The 16,641-nt window shown below is 31.8% G+C and overlaps 1 protein-coding gene across 3 annotated transcripts in view; it reads right to left on the minus strand.

Annotated features, from left to right (window-relative positions):
- DIP-epsilon (Dpr-interacting protein epsilon) overlaps nt 1–16,641 on the minus strand; it is a 585,790-nt gene that overhangs the window by 467,336 nt on the left and 101,813 nt on the right. Inside the window, exon 1 of one of the 3 annotated variants that reach the window (XM_067764169.1) lies at nt 8,885–8,979. The exons of the other annotated variants lie outside the window; for them this stretch is intronic. Within the exon in view, the coding sequence (XP_067620270.1) occupies nt 8,885–8,942 (58 nt within the window). The 5' untranslated portion in view covers nt 8,943–8,979. Of the gene's footprint in view, nt 1–8,884; nt 8,980–16,641 lie in introns of those variants that run through there. 3 annotated transcript variants of the gene reach the window in all.

The raw sequence follows: 16,641 nt of genomic DNA on the forward strand, positions 1-16,641 counted from the left end.
ATTATGATTCCGTAGTCACACAACCCAGAAAACAAAAAATAATAATCAAGTAGATTAAAAATATCCAAAACAAGAATTATGAGTGAAAGTCATTGTCATGATTACTAGTCATTATAATCAAAAAAAAATAATATAATTATGGAAATCAATCAACACAAAACCAAAAGTATTATCTCAATTTATCATGAAAAATTTAGTGACTAATTTTTTAAGTGCAGCAGCCACTTATACTAAAATGGATTAAAAACGAAAGATTGATTAATATTTTTAACGCAACTCAGAAAATAATAATAAATAACATTAAAAATATCAAAAAATATAATTATTGAAAGTCATATATAAAATAATTAACACTTGTCAACTAATTAAGCAAATAAATCGATGGCACTTCTTGAATAATTATTCAAGTAATTCAAAAAATTTAAAAAAATTTGTTTCAACAACCCCGACAATAATTATTTATTGGGTTAAATTAATAAAAAAAACAAACCGGGCACAAGACTTTATTTACAGAATAGTAAACAATTTAATTAAGCTTTTTTACAATGGACAGCAAATAAAAAACAATCAATATAAGATTAATCACTATTTTTATTAATAAACTGAATGAATGAATAAATAAAGTCTTATAATTTAGATAATCATACAAAATCTTAGCGCTTAATTCATTTTTTTAATAGCCTACTAAATAAAACTCAATGAAATGGAAAAAAGTTCAAGAATTTGTGTGATTCATTCCCATTCATAAAACAATCAAAAAATTTACAAAATCCAACGATTCACTCATGCAAATTTTAAAGTCTGACTAATTTTTCAATAATCCTTAATTTAACAAATAAATTGTCAAAAATAAATCATGATCAACTTCTTCAAACAAAGCAGAAACAACACCTCATTCAAATAATCAAGCTAAATTTTTTTAATAATTAGTTTTTTTTCAATAGCCCAGCAAATAATTGTCAGCCAGATTTGAAAAAAAATTTCAAAAATTATTCTCACTAACTTCTTTTCCGGAAAAATCAAATAATGGTTAAGTTACTCAAACAAATCATTTAAAAATAAAACTTTGTTACATGAACTAGAAATTGATAGTTAATTGATTAAAAAATTATAACAAATACCTATGATTAATTTTTATTAGCAAAATCGATCCCCATCTATTCAAATAATTATACAAATCTAATCATGTGATTAGTCGTGCTTTCAAGAATTAATTTATAAAACCAATTGTATGAACTAATTGATTTTTAGTTGCCAAAATATTCCCAAAAATCATGCGATTCTTATAATCTATTTGAGATAAATAATTTTCAATGACTAGAAACGAAGAAAACCCAAAATGTTACTTGAAAAACGACACTCTGATGTGTAAGAATGTCGTAGATAAAAACTGCAATGGGGAAGTTAAGCAGCAAGGAAATTGGGATATTGTCTAAGAGTTAAGCATTCTTCGTTAAAATTCTTTTATTTCTTTGAATTTGGCTGACAGGAATATAAACTTCAATGCAAATAAATGTTGAGATTTTGTTGTTGTTTTAGTAATAGCAAATATATAAAGTTAATTAAAGTGCAAAACTGCGTATCCAAGTTCTGCAAAAACACAAAACCTAAGTTTTTTGCAGCTGATTATTTAATTAAAGATTTGAATTGAAGAGCATAAACTTTCAACTGAGCGTTGTTTGAACCATCAATTGTCTTGGAATTATGTAATTGTAATTTGAAGAAATGTAATTTAACTCCCTTGGAGTTTATGGTGAACTACATACACGCCATTAAGAAATTCTAGTTACGCGGTTTTGAACATTCAAGGACCAAATATAAGTTTTAACTATTACATCTGTTCCGGTAAATACTAACACGCTACAAAATAAATAATCCTGAAGAGTTTCAACACAAACATTAATAGCCAACAAAAAAATATATAAAAGTATGTAAATAAAAAAGTTTAACAAAACAATGTAAATAACACAAAGTAAAAAAATAAATAAAATATAATACAAATAAAATTGTAAAGCTGCAAGCCAAAAACAAACAAGACAAACACAAGAAATATTTAGAATATTTTAAGTGTGGCCAGTAAAAGTTATGTGAGGAATGTGATGAAAAATAAAAGGATTTAGTGAAAGCTGAGATGAGTAAATATGCTACAATGAACTACAGTCAAACTGACCTTACTTGAATTTTGTGGAAATATATTTTTGAAAAATTGTATAGCTAATACTGCATTTTCTTTACTACTACTAATACTAATAGTCTAAATGACCATAAGACTACGTCGGGAAAAGAATTGCAAACCACAATGGACTAAGGAACTTAAAATATAAAGGTCATCTAAAAGCACCAACCGAATTTTCGACTACTACTATCAGAAGGTGCTAGTATTAGTAGAATTTTTGCTGCTAAAATAACAAAAACTCATATTTATGAGCTTCCAGAATAACTTTTTTCTATAGGGCCGATTTATTATAACTTGGTTATTTGATCAAATACTGTACTTCGATATCGAAAAGTTACATATGTCCTTGTAGTATTATTTTGAGCCCTGAATTATCATTCTCGTTTCGTCGAACTATGAAAAACCAGCTATTTCAAAACAATATCATTTAAATGGAGCTCACTTTAGGCATTTAGTATGGCCGTCTAAGCAAATCAAAGTAATCTGAGAAGTTAAAAAAGCGGTAAAATTCTCTCAATTGGCACACAGTTTATCGAAATAAGAACCCGAAATAGTCTATTAATGCAAACGATGTTAGATGAGCAATCAGCATGATTAGCAGAATGGACGTTTCTTGGTAATTTTTGCAATTTAACTATTGGCATTTCTTTTTCAGTCAAAAATTTCCTTTTACTGCTATTTAAAGTTGACATTCTTAGCAGTTAAAAAATCTTTCAAGTGGTTTTGAACGTAGAGCAGCTTATGGGATGAAAGAAGGGTATCAGTAAAATTCACAAGGCTACTTACTACCAGCGCAGACTTAAAAGGTCTTACTTAAAGCTATATTACCATCCATTACAAACCAATTAACCAAAATAAACTTAAGAAACTCGATTAAGCTTTTAATAAGCTGTGAGCGGGTTTTGGCGTCTCTTCAAAAAGCTGGGTTTGCCCTGCGTTTGTTTATTTGGCACCTATCACAACTTTATTAGAAGAATTGATTGACCAGCAGTCATGTTTTTATGGAATACTAAGATGCAGCAAATTTAGTTCAGAAAGTCTCCAAAAATCTCATGTTATTCAATTTTCTAGAAGTTGAAAAACGTCCTTTCCAACCGCTTGCGCATTATAACAGAAGTTTAACAATTTAAGCAACATCATCAAGTCCAATCCAACCTTCAAATGAACTTAAATTATACTGCTCTTAATCACGTGCTTTCAGGCATCAGCAATGTAATATTAATATCATTAACTAAAAATAAAAACTGTAGTTTTCAAACAGCTGTTTTACTAGAACGATTTTTCTAAATCAATTCTTAAAGAGTAATATGTCTGCTTCAGATTTCGAAAGGGGTAGTATGTGTTGGATGTATTGTGAAGTAGGCCATCTAAGACTGAGTCGCAGCATTGGCTGATCAGGATTACTCCTCGTCATTCTGCATTCATTCCCTTGAGTACCAAGGATTTGGTCCTCACTAATTTTGAAATAATGGATAATAGTTTTCCCATATACGAAATTCTTAAGTTCGGATTGTATAAGAAGTAGGCTCAATGAAAAACATTTTAAGAGTACGCTCGGATTCTGCGAAAAAAATTTTACAAATTCCTATCTTCAAACAATTTTTTTTTATTTAATTAGCATTAGCTTTTAAAGAGAGGCCTATCCTGTAAAAAAAAGTATCTCCTGACCTCCAGCTAACATCGGAATTCGTAATGTGCGGGCATTACTTTGAATAACCAGACATATTTGCTTTTATTATTTTCATCCCATCAACTTCATTAGTTCAACTTTTTAGCACGTTTAAAAATTATCTAAGCTTAAAGCATCATAAATGAGTACTAATTACCAAAAATTATGAAATTAATTTAAAAACAAATTAAATTTGACACCTTTAAAGTGTTTCTCTAACATTAAGTTTTGAACAATCAAATGAAACGCTAATTACTTAATCACTGGTAGCGAAACTACTGCCAGACAATTCGCAAAATATGCAACAACAACTTTTAGTATTACATTCCTTCATTTATCTTTCGCATTTCTCAAAAGTATAAGTGCAAGTATTTTCATAGATCATCAAACACGTTAAGCAAGTACAGTGACAAGTCAAGTAAATATTTCAAAATTCACTCACTTGTAACAACAAACTCATTGAACAACAAACGATCCGATTACTCCCACGCAGCATCTTCCTCTCCTTGAATAAGTAATTTGCTTCCTAAAGTATTTGATAAATATACATTTTGCATAAAAGTTAAAACATGCCATGGCTAATCAGTAGAACGGAAAGCTTTAAGACAAAGCGGAAATTATCGTTGTTTCTGCTGTTGTTGTTGCTATTGTTAATCTAATTTTTATTGCCATCATAATACAATACATCAAAGACATTTCATCTGTCAAAGTGAGAAAATAATAAATTGAAATGCGCGTTAGAATTCTCGCTTGCTTAGGGAAGTAGGAAAGGCGATTATTAGATTCAACATTCAAAGCAAGAAACACGAGAGGGATAGCACAAACTGCGTAGTATTTCATAACAACAAATCACTGGATGTGAAGTAGTGCAGCAAAACTCTCGTCAGCGTGGCCAGTGTTGCATTTAAGATAAATGAGCAAATAAGAAACAACCATTTTGTTGTTAGAAGTTATTTGTCAGATTTGTTTAAGTATGACTTAACTAAAGGCAATAAGTGAAATAAGCAGTAAGTTGTATTTTAGGGGAAAAGTTGTGTCTGTTATGAGCATTTAGCTTTTTGGCGAATTGACATGGGTAATCAATGTTGATTATGTAATCAGGGGAGTAGAGCTAAGATCAACTGTGGTAAGATGAATAATGATTGCTTTGTAAATAAAATAAGGTTCACGAATGCTGGCAGATTTTAGCTGCTGCTAAATCGAAGTTGGTGTTTATATTTTTGTGGTAGATGGTGGAACATTACTTATATAAGGTGAGGTTTTAAACAATCAGAGATTATGAACAGTATCATTTATAATCAATACAGGGACGGGTAACTAAAGTTTAAATTATCCTAACGATCATATTTTTTGTTTAGATTTTTGGTGAAGGTTTTTTTTATCTTTTCTTATATAAAACCAATTTACGAAAATAGGCGGCATGCTACGTTTACCTTGAAAATGGCCTACATAGAGCTAAAAATAGAATCGCAGCTTGCCCGAATAAGGGATCCCGTATAAGGGATTTCGTTCTTATATGGGACTTCAAAATGGACATATTGAGTTTTTAAATATAATCTCTTGAATAAATGGAAGAGTGGGATCTCATTTTTCAATGCCTTAATACTCCCGTTTTCCAGAGCTGCATGTTTATACCAATGGGCATGTGCGCGTGGCTCACGTATGCGATCTATTTATAGTAGCAACAACAATAGACCCCTATACATACTTAGTATGGAAACAAAATATGTACAAGCTATTCAATGAAGCAAAACAAATAGAACACAACAACGGCAATTTAAGGTAGTCATTAATTAGCAGCATTAGCGTTAGAGCTAATTATTGACATATGAGTGTTTGTTTATTAATAAGTAAACGTGTGTTTGTTAACATTAGAGTGTCTCACACTCATATTTTATGTCGGAGTTATAAAGTTAGTATAACTTTGAAAGCTTTTTTTCAATTCCAAAAATTTATACTCGCATGGGTAACAATTACGCCTCCCTAAATGCTGCATTACTCATTTTGCGAAGAATAGTCGAGGTCTTGAAAGCTGTCTGGAACTAAACTATTTTTTACTGTTTTTTTCTGCTAGAAATTCTGGAAAAAAATTGAGTCGCACCAACCAATTTTTTAATATTTTTAGTGTTGATATATGTATGTACTAATACAAATCTTTAGCCAAAGCGCATGTAAGGAAAAACTTTTATATCTTGCACGGTCAGTTTTCGGGAACCAGCCACTTTGTTTTATAGAGTCGGTTACTGGTATATAACCAGTTACTTTTATTGAACCGGCCAATTTATATAACCGGTAACTTTTACTGAACCGGCTAATCCTATATAACCGATAACTTTTACTGAACCGGCTAATTCCATATAATCGGTTACTAGGACCGGTACTTGCATAGAACTAGTTAGTTTTATATTTGCGAGAAGCTCGACGTTAATTGGAAGAGGAGCTGAGCCTAAAATCTTTTCTTTCTTTTTTTTTTATTTTTGTAGAAGCGATTATTTAAAGAACTGATTACTTTTACTGAAACCGTTACTTTTATAGAACCGGTTATTTTCATGTAACCGGGTATTTTTATAGAACCGGGTCTTTTTATGTAACGGGATATTTTTATTGGTCAATTTCATGGAACCGGCTAGTTTTATAGAGCCTTCAAATTTCATGGAACCGGCTAGTTTTATAGAGCCTTCAAGTTTCATTGAACCTATTATTTTTAAGAACAAGTTATAGAATCGGTTAGTATTTTAAAAAGGTTTACTATTTTAGATACGGTTCTTTTTTAAGCCCTGTTTATTTTTGAAACCGGTCAGTTTTTAAACCGCGTTTATAACTTGGAACCGTTTATTAAATTAAAACTGGTTTATAATTTGGTAGCGGTTTCTAACCCTGAACGGGTTTCTAATTATGAACGATTTCTTAAAAAATTTTCGGGAACACAAAATTGTGTGTTTATTTGATGAGCCACCCTAACGCGCACTATCGACTTTACTATCGATAGTACTTTCGAATTCTAAGAATAATCAGACACAGCTATTGTTTCGTTTTGCAACGAATTTCAGTGGCAAAATGCCAAGTTACGTAAGGCATATTATTATTATTATATATATATTTTTTTTTGACAAAAACCTTAATATACTTCTTGAAAAGCGCACATATGCTACAGATATTGTCAAGGACAAAGTCTCCTTACTCAAAAACTTTGTAAACTGCCAATAATGACTCAAAATATCTATAGTGTTTTGAGGCTATCGATATTCCATTGATATTTTTTCCAGCTCCCAAAAACCTTAAATAAGTGGTAAATATTGTAGAACAAAATCCTGATCTCACAAGGAAATAAACAGTGTTAGAATTTTGGAAACAAGGCAAAGATTTCAGCTTAATTAATTAGCAGCATTGAATTTTTTCTTTTGTTTACATATACGCTACCAACTTGTGCAAATGAAAACAAACTAAAAATACATATTTGTAGAAGGATAAAGAAAGAAAAAATAAAAAAAGACAAACGAAAAAAAATGGTTAGACAGCTATATATGTGTGAACTAGTGTTTATTAGCGTTCGCAAAGTTTGTTTCGACAGCTGGTTTTAATTAAAACAGTAGAAGCGTGAGCATAATACAAATTTGAATGTAAAAACTTCTTAATAAGCGCCTTGCTCTGTTTTTTAGAAGATTTTTGTAAAATTTTTAGATTTATGAATGGAGAGAATTGTGAGAGAAATTGTGAGTAGTGACAACTACGGCTTCAAACTGAAAGTGGTTTGTTTTAATTTAAGCAAACCCAATTTACGATCTTTAAATCGTGCAATAAAGCGCAAGCAAAAAACGGAACTGCGCGACAACAAAACCTAAATATATACAAATGACTTCTTTGATTAAGCGAATTACTTCCCTCTGACCTCAAAATGGTGAATTATAACTACAGTCCTATTAAAAAGGTTAGCGATTGCAAAATTTTCGATTTTTAGTGCTTCTTACTTATGGCTGAAAAATGTCGAGCGGGTCGATTTAAAAATCGCTCATTGCTCTGTGAGAATCGTATTCTAGTGATCAAAATAAGAAACTTTTCCGAAGGAACCATACCTCTAAAACGAATTCTGATGCCCCCCCCCCCCCCCCTTTGGCTCGAACTTTTGGGTAGGGGCAATTTCAATTCTACCTGCTGTGTCTTGTGGTGGCTTAAAAAAAACAACACAAGCAATTTTACGATCTGCAATTGTGTCACAGTGATACCTTCATTTTTTAAAACGGTTGAATAAAAAACCCACACAACTATGTTTACTACATGCAGATGCATCACAGTGATGCCTTGGTTTTAAAAGAGGGTTGTAAAAACGCTAATTTCTAATAATTTTTTAATTTCTTTTCTATTACTAAGTTAAATTCATTTTTTCATTTACATATGTTCTGACTAAATAAATTTCTAAAGAGAAAAATAAACTCCAAAAAGAAAAAACATAGGCATTTCAAAGTGGGATTTTTAAAAATTTGCCCCTACGACCAAAGGGGGGGGGGGACATCAGAATTCGTTTTAGAGGTATAGTTCCTTTGGCAAAGCTTCTTATTTTGATCCCTAGAATATGATTTTCACAGAGCAATGGGCGGTTTTTTTGCCTCGGCGAGCTTGCCAAATCACTACCGAGGGGCGACCCCGTTAAGAATTTTTGTTTCCAATTGAAAATACTTTTTTCTACTTTTTTGTTGTTATTTTGCCCGGGAGTTGAACCCAGGACCCTCGACGTGGCAGGCTACCGCCACACCGCGTCGACCACCATACGACGCACAAATTCCCAGGCGATTTTATGAAATTGCTCCAACCGATATGATAAGAACATCGCAATAGATTTTGCCGAATTCAGAAAAAATTAATCAGGTCATATACGTAAAAGCTGTGAATCTCCGTAAAGACGGCATAGCATCACAAATCCAACACGTGACCAAGTATATAAGGACTAAAAATATTGAAGATAATTTAATAAGATAATACCCGTCCAAAAAAAAAGTGGAGTATCAAAAGTATTAGAAACAAAAATTAATTACTCACCTTACCTGAATATAAATTAACCCTCTCTTCTTTATTGTGTAACTTCCACTTCTTTTTTTTCATACATTTTTATTAATTTTGTCTATAAATTACGATTCATATTTCCGATCACTTTTACATATTTAGCAACTTTCACTTCACTTACATAAATTTTTCATTTTTATATAATAACAAATTTACAGCAAATTGCTAAATATTTTCTTACAAAAATACACCTTTAACCAATTTTTTCTTGCTTTGCGCTATAACGCTTTTTTAAAAGCAACACTTTTATATATACCCAAGTATGTATGTAGGTATGCGCATTGAATCGGGATATAAAACTAATTTCAACTTGCCACATTACGACCAAAGAATACAAACAGAAAATTTAACATTACCTATGAAACGGTCTAATGTACATACATACATACATAATTAGCCAAACGCGCATATATAACTACATACATAAATATGTATAGATTTTTTCTGCACTACTGGAACATTCGTGCTTCCACAGCCACTTGTTGTATTATCGCGGCTTGTGAACTTAAAATTTTCTTATATAAATGCAATACACTGAACTTTTTACATTTTCATATAAATAAATTGATCTTAGCTTACTTTTAATTGAAACTATTTTTTAATAGTAGTTATTCTTTCATAATATTTCACACATTTTTCACTCGCGATTCAACTTACGTGTTTAAAGTTTCGCGGCGGAACAGGAACTAGCAAAATTAAATTTTCGAACATTATTTCCATGTTGTCGTCTTCCTCTAAATCACTACGCAAACACATCAGTATACTTCGAAGTAAAAAACTAACGTTAGTTATATGTACATAGTCTCTCGCATGCATCTCACCTCTCAATCGATCGACTACCATTCCTGAATTGAACTAAGCTGTTAGCCAAGCTTTTTTAAGTGTAGTGCTTGGAGCATTCGTATAGACTGCGGCGTTCTGTAAATTGGTTCTGGGTTCAAATTCCGTTCAGTTAATTTTTTTTTTACCGAGATAAGAAAAAAAAGTAGATGCACAAATTAAAAAATTTTGCCGATAAAGCGCGTTTTCTTACAAAGCAAAAGCTCTTGCACGTAGTGTATCATAATTTAAACCTACACTTACTCTAAAATGAGGAAAACATTTTCTTTAAATAATTTCAATATACCTAATGCGGAAGAATTTCTCCTTAAAACTTTTCTTTAATCTGAGGAAAACCTTTTCTTAATTTTTTTAATCAAGAATATTTGATTGAACATTTCTCACAATATTTACATGTGAATAAGGCTCACTTGCATAATGGCAATTGAAAATTTTAACTTAGAGTCAACCAGACATGAGCTCATAAATTTTTCTCAAACTTTTGAAATAACCTTGAGCTTAAAAAATAACTTGCCGTTCTGCATGTGGGCTTAAGAAATAGTACTCGACTGTAAAGTTGAGGAGCTCTACTAGAAATCGGTGACAGTTACACAATTAAATTTTTAAATCTTTTCATGTATAATCATCTCCTTTTTTAAGAAAATTTTTACCAGCTGTTGAGAAAATGACTTGCATAAATTAAGGAATGGTTTCTATGGCGCAAAATCAATCTCCAATCATTTCTTTGTTTTCAGGAATTTTTTTACGAACTATTTTTTTTCATGTTTCAGAAAAAAATCGCATGGATTTCAGAAAATGTTAATTTCGTTGCAGAAATGGTTAATTTTATTTCAGAAAACTTCATTCGATTTTCAGAATCGGTAACCAAATTTCAAAATATGAACATTGGATTTCACAATATAAAAAATGGATTTCGTTATTTTTAAAGAATTCCACGAAAACTGCAACTATTTTATACAATATCGTCGTAAAAGCCAATTTGTTTGTCGCGAAAGTGTAAGGTCTCAATATTTCGGAGCAATGGTTCCAATACCTGGCGATAAGAATGGAAAAGAAGCAAAAGCCCCCATTGCGTGCACTCGGCACAACACGCTACAACCTTCTATGCATACGCAATTGCGATGCGAGTATAACTGTTGGAGAATTATTATGTTTCACAATTTTCTAAATATACATATCTACTATGTATGTATGTATATGCAATCCTATATATATCTGTACATATATCCTATTTTAACTTATATCCACAGAATGGATAATTGATGTAAATTGGAACGATTTTCCGTCATCGGCGTTATGCCGGTTTTTCTCGATACCAAATTTGACAAGGGATGACGGAAAATTGTTCCAATATACATGTTATATGTTATTTAATACATTTGGATATCTAAATGCCGATTTTCGACATTTCTGAAATTCAATTTGCACATTTTGGAATTTAATTAAAAATTCTGAAATCCATTTTCAATTTTCTAACGGTAATTCTTAACTTCGAAAAATATGGATGTGTTCGTGTAGTAATTTCCCTGGAAAAAATTTTCCGATTAATCCCTAAAGAGTTTGTTTCCGATTGATCTCTTTTTTCTACATTTAAACACAATTGATCCTCTATAGTCTGGGTGCTTTTTGAGTCCTTATAGAAACGAAAAGGGACTATTCTTCTTATAATCCCATACGGCTACAAAGAGGATGGGTACTATCGATCCCTTTCATTTATAAATGGCACAACTAGTCTCTTCATAGGACATGCTGAAACAAAAGGGAACGGTTCAACTCATACCAAGAGATCGAAACTAGCATTGGTCGCATATTCCTTTGCGACTCATCCCGGATTCATCTTAGACATATCGCATTCATTTAGATTTAAGAATAGATAATTGGATTTCAGGAGGTGCGAATAGAAATTAAGTAAAAGCAATTTAATTTCACAAAATTGAAAATGGATTCCAGAATTTTTTATTAAATTCCAAAATGTGCAAATTGGATTTCAGAAATATCGGAAATGGACAGTTAGATATCAAAATGTATTAAATAACATATAACATAAATATTGGAATGATTTACCGTCATCCCTTGTTAAATTTGGTATCGAGTCAAACGGGCACAACGCCGATGACGGAAAATCATTCCAATTTACATCAATTATCCATTCTGTAGATATAAGTTAAAATAGGATATATGTACATATATACAGGGTTGTATATACATACATACATAGATACATATGTATATTTAGAAAATTGTGAAACATAATAATTCTCCAACAGTCATACCTCGCATCGCAACTGCGTACGCACAGAAGGTTGTAGCGCGTTTTGTGCTGCTCGAGTGCAACCAATGGGGGCTTTTGCTTCTTTTCAATTCTTCTCGCCAGGTATTGGAGCCATTGCATATTGAAATATTGAGACCTTACACTTTCGCGGCAAACAAATTTGCTTTTACGACGATATTGTATAAAATAGTTGCAGTTTTCGTGGAATTCTTTAAAAATAACGAAATTTATTTTATATATTGTGAAATCCAATGTTCACAGTCTGAAATTTGGTTACCGATTCTGAAAATCGAATGGAGTTTTCTGAAATAAAATAAACAATTTCTGCAACCAAATTAACATTTCCTGAAATGCAAACAATTTTTTCTGAAGCTCGCAAAAATATAGTTCTTAAAAATTCCTGAAAACAAAGAAAATATTGGATTGATTTTGCGCCAAAGAAACCATTCCTTAATTTATGCAGTTAATTTTCTCAACAGCTGGGAAAGTTTTTCTTAAAAAAGGAGACGGCAAGTTAATTTTTAAGCTCAGGGTTAGTCATGTCTGGTTGACTCTGAGTTAAAATTTTCAATTGCCATTATGCAAGTGGGCTTTATTCACTGAGATAACCCGTACGTGTAAATATTGTGAGAAAGGTTCAATCAAATATTCTTGATTAAAAAAAATTAAGAAACACTTTTCCTATAATTAAAGAAAAGTTTTGAACAACAAAATTCTTCCGCATTATATTGAAATTATTTAAAGAAAACGTTTTCCTCATTTTAGATAAGTTTTAAGTAAGTGCAGGTTTTAGCAAAATTATGGTATGAACACTACGTGCAAGAGCTTTCTTTTGCTTTGTAAGAAAACGCGCTTTATCAGCAAAATTTTTTAATTTGGTGCATCTACTTTTTCTTCTGTCAAGTAAAAAAAAAAATTTACTAAATTGAACGGAATTTTAACCTAGATCCAATTTACAGAACTCCGCCGTCTATACAGCTACGCCAAACGCTACACTAAAAACTATTTGGCTAACAGCGAAGTTCAACTCAGGAAAGGTAGTCGATCGATTGAGTGATGAGATGCATGCGAGAGATTATATACATATAACTAACTGTTGTTTTTAACTTCGAAAAATATGGATGAGTTTGTGTATATGTATTAAAGGCATGTGTAGGAGTATATATGCAAGTAATATTTTTTTTAACCGTGTGCCCAGAGGAAGATGACGACAACATGGAAATAATGCTCGAAAATTTTTGCTAGTTCCTGTTCCGTCGCGAAACTTTAAACACGTAAGTTGAATCGCGAGTGAAAAATGTGTGAAATATTATGAAAGAATAATTACTATTAAAAATAGTTATCAGTAAAAGTAAGCTAAGATCAATTTATTTATATGAAAATGTAAAAAGTGTGTATTGCATTTATATAAGAAAATTTTAAGTTCACAAGCCACGATAATACAACAAGTGGCTGCGGAAGCACGAATGTTCCAGAAGTGCAGAAAAAGTCTATACATATGTATGTATGTAGTTATACTCGTATATGCACGTTGTGTAATTGGTATGTACATTAAACCGTTTCATAGATAATGTTAAATTTTCTGTTTGCGCTCTTTCGTAGTAATATTGCAAGTTGAAATTAGTTTTATCTCGCGATTCAATGCGCATACCTACATACATACTTGTGTATATATGTATAAAAGTGTTGCTTTTAAAAAATCGTTATAGCGCAAAGCAAGAAAAAAAGTGGTTAAAGGTGTTTTTTGTAATAAAATATTAAGCAATATCGCTGTAAATTTGTTATTATATAAAAATGAAAAATGTATGTAAGTGAAGTGAAAGTTGCTAAATATGTAAACGTGCTCTGAAACATGAATCGTAATTTTTAGAAAAAATCAATAGAAATGTAGGAAAAAAAAGAAGTGGATGTCAAACAATCAAGAAGAGAGGGTTAATCTATATTCAAGTAAGGTGAGTAATTAATTTTTGTTTCTAATACTTTTTCAAAGCAATTACCACCTGATACTCCACTTTTTTTGGACGAGTATTATCTTATAAAATTATCTTCCATATTTTTTAATCCATAAATACTTGGTCACATATTGAATTTTGTGATGATATGTCGTCTCTACGTATATTCACAGCTCTTACGTACATATATGACCTGATTAATTTTTTCTGAATTCGGCATAACCTATTGCGATGTTCTTATCGTATCGGTTGGAGCAATTTCATAAAGTCGCCTGGGAATTTATGCGTCGTATGGTGGTCCACGTGGTGTAGCGGTAGCGTGCTCAGCCTGCCACGCCGAGGGTCCTGGGTTCAACTCCGGGCAAAATAACAACAAAAAAGTAGAAAGAAGTATTTTCAATTGGAAACAAAAATTCGTATCGGGTTCGTCACTCGAAAGTGATTTGGCAAGTACGCCGAGTGTATTTCTGCCATGAAAAGCTTCTTATAGCGTTTTATTTTCTGGCAAAAGTGTTACGCTTTTTGTACGCCGCGCAAGGGTTGTAAATATATTTTGTTCTGTTCTAAAAAGCAGGTAACGTCTTTGCGGGATATTTCGTTCTTTTGTGAAAATTGTTGCCTGCTCGCAACGCAAAAGCGTTACACTTTTACCCTGCATAAAATGGCGGTGTGGCAGTGGAACTCTGTTAAACTAGCTGATCGTGACAATTTATTTTCGTAACTTCACATATTTTTAGGCGAAGAAAATTGAAATGAATGAAATAATTGCTAATGAATTTTTATTATCATTGACAGCGCGTTTGCGAATATCAGCTACTACACTGGGTAGCCATTTATGTTCTTTGCATGCACTATAAATGTTCAAAATTTTCTGGGGTAGGAGTAACTCTATTTAGCCTTTACCATTTACTTAGGCAACAATTTCATTTATACCCGAAAGGGATCGATTGGACCCATCCTGTATGTAACCATATGGGATTATAAGAGAACTAGTCCCTTTCGATTTTATAAGGACTCAATTAGGGCCCAGACGCATTTTTCAACACAATCGAAGGGTTTGCCAAGCCACAAATTTGAGCGCGTGGAACAGCTTTTATAAATGGAATAAAAAATATTCTTCGAAAATTTAACCCTAACTGCGGCGTAGTCGTTAAGTCCTAGTAATTTAGGTTGGTATAGGGCACCGCATTTTTCGTAAATAATTCGATTCAATCACCTGTAATCTTTTTTATTTTACTTTGCTGCTGTTTTTTTTTAATATTTCTTAAAGTGGGCTACATAGATGTCAAACTGACTAATCCCAACTATACCCGAAAGAACCTATAGGGGATCAATTATGTCCAACTGTAGACAAAAGAGGTGAATCGGAGACCAATCTCTTTAGGAATTAAGCGCGCGATTTTTTGCAGCGAAATTACTACACGAACACATCCACATTTTTCGAAGTTAAAAATTACCGTTAGTTTCATATATATATATCTCTCATTCATCTCACCACTCACTTGACCGACATTCATGCGCTGTTAGCCAGCGAGGTCTTATGAGAGAGGGCGCAGTTCGTATAAACTGCAGCATTGTTTTAATTTGTTCTGGTTTCGGATCCCGCTCAATTTTCTTTTAAATTTTTCTTTTTTTATCGAAATCAGATAAATCTGATGTGCGCCGAAACATTTATTTATATCTCTACAAAATATATGAGATAATTTTAATTCATCCTACCCTACTCTAAAAGCTAACGTCAAATCCTTACTACACTTTTTCCAGATTGAAATAAGAAGAGGGCAGTAGTATTTCAGAATAGGTACCTAGATTTTAGAATTTTTCATTTAGATTTAAGCGAAGATAACTGGATTTCAGAAGGTGCGAATAGAAATTCAGAAAAGGCAATTTGATCTCAGAAAATTGAAAATGGATTTCAGAATTTTTAATAAAATTCCAAATTTATGAGCTTAGCCCCTCATGTCTGGTTGACTGTGAGTTAAAATTTTCAATTGCCATTATGCAAGTGGGCCTTAAATAATCCGCACATGTAAATATTGTGAGAAATATTCAATCTAAAATTCTTGATCAGGGCTGCTCAACCCCTATACACTTGTAGAACTTTTGTTTTTGTTTTGCCCTCAATCATAAGCACAGATACAAATTCACACTTCAAATATAAAAAAAAAATTTCATAGCACTTCCATATACCCTCACATATACACAATTTCGAATCATATGAAATGCTCGTATTTCTTCTGCCAAAAAGGCACTCCCGTATGAAGCTCAGGCAATAAAAAATTTACACTAACAATTTGACAACTAAAAATTATTCAAAAATATGATAGCACTGAAAAAAATTTGTAATCAAAATTGATTTATAATTAAAATTAAAATAGATAACTGACCGCAGAGCTGAAATATATGGGGCATATGACCAAAGAATATAAGCAAAACTGTACCAAAAGAAGAGGAGCTTCTTCTAACTTTATATGATAATAGTTAATTATCATACAGGAAAGTCAGTAACTAGTGATACAAATTGCTGATTAGGAACTAGACCTAGAGTGCCAAATAAGTACTACCCACTCAGCATTTAGATGATCAAATTTTAAATTTCCCTACATATAAATACAATTTGATTACTCTTTCTGACTAAATAATGAGTTATCATACAATTGAACAAAAGAAATAA

Source organism: Eurosta solidaginis, chromosome 2 (assembly GCF_040869045.1).
Source record: "Eurosta solidaginis isolate ZX-2024a chromosome 2, ASM4086904v1, whole genome shotgun sequence".
Taxonomy (NCBI): Eukaryota; Metazoa; Arthropoda; class Insecta; order Diptera; family Tephritidae; genus Eurosta; species Eurosta solidaginis.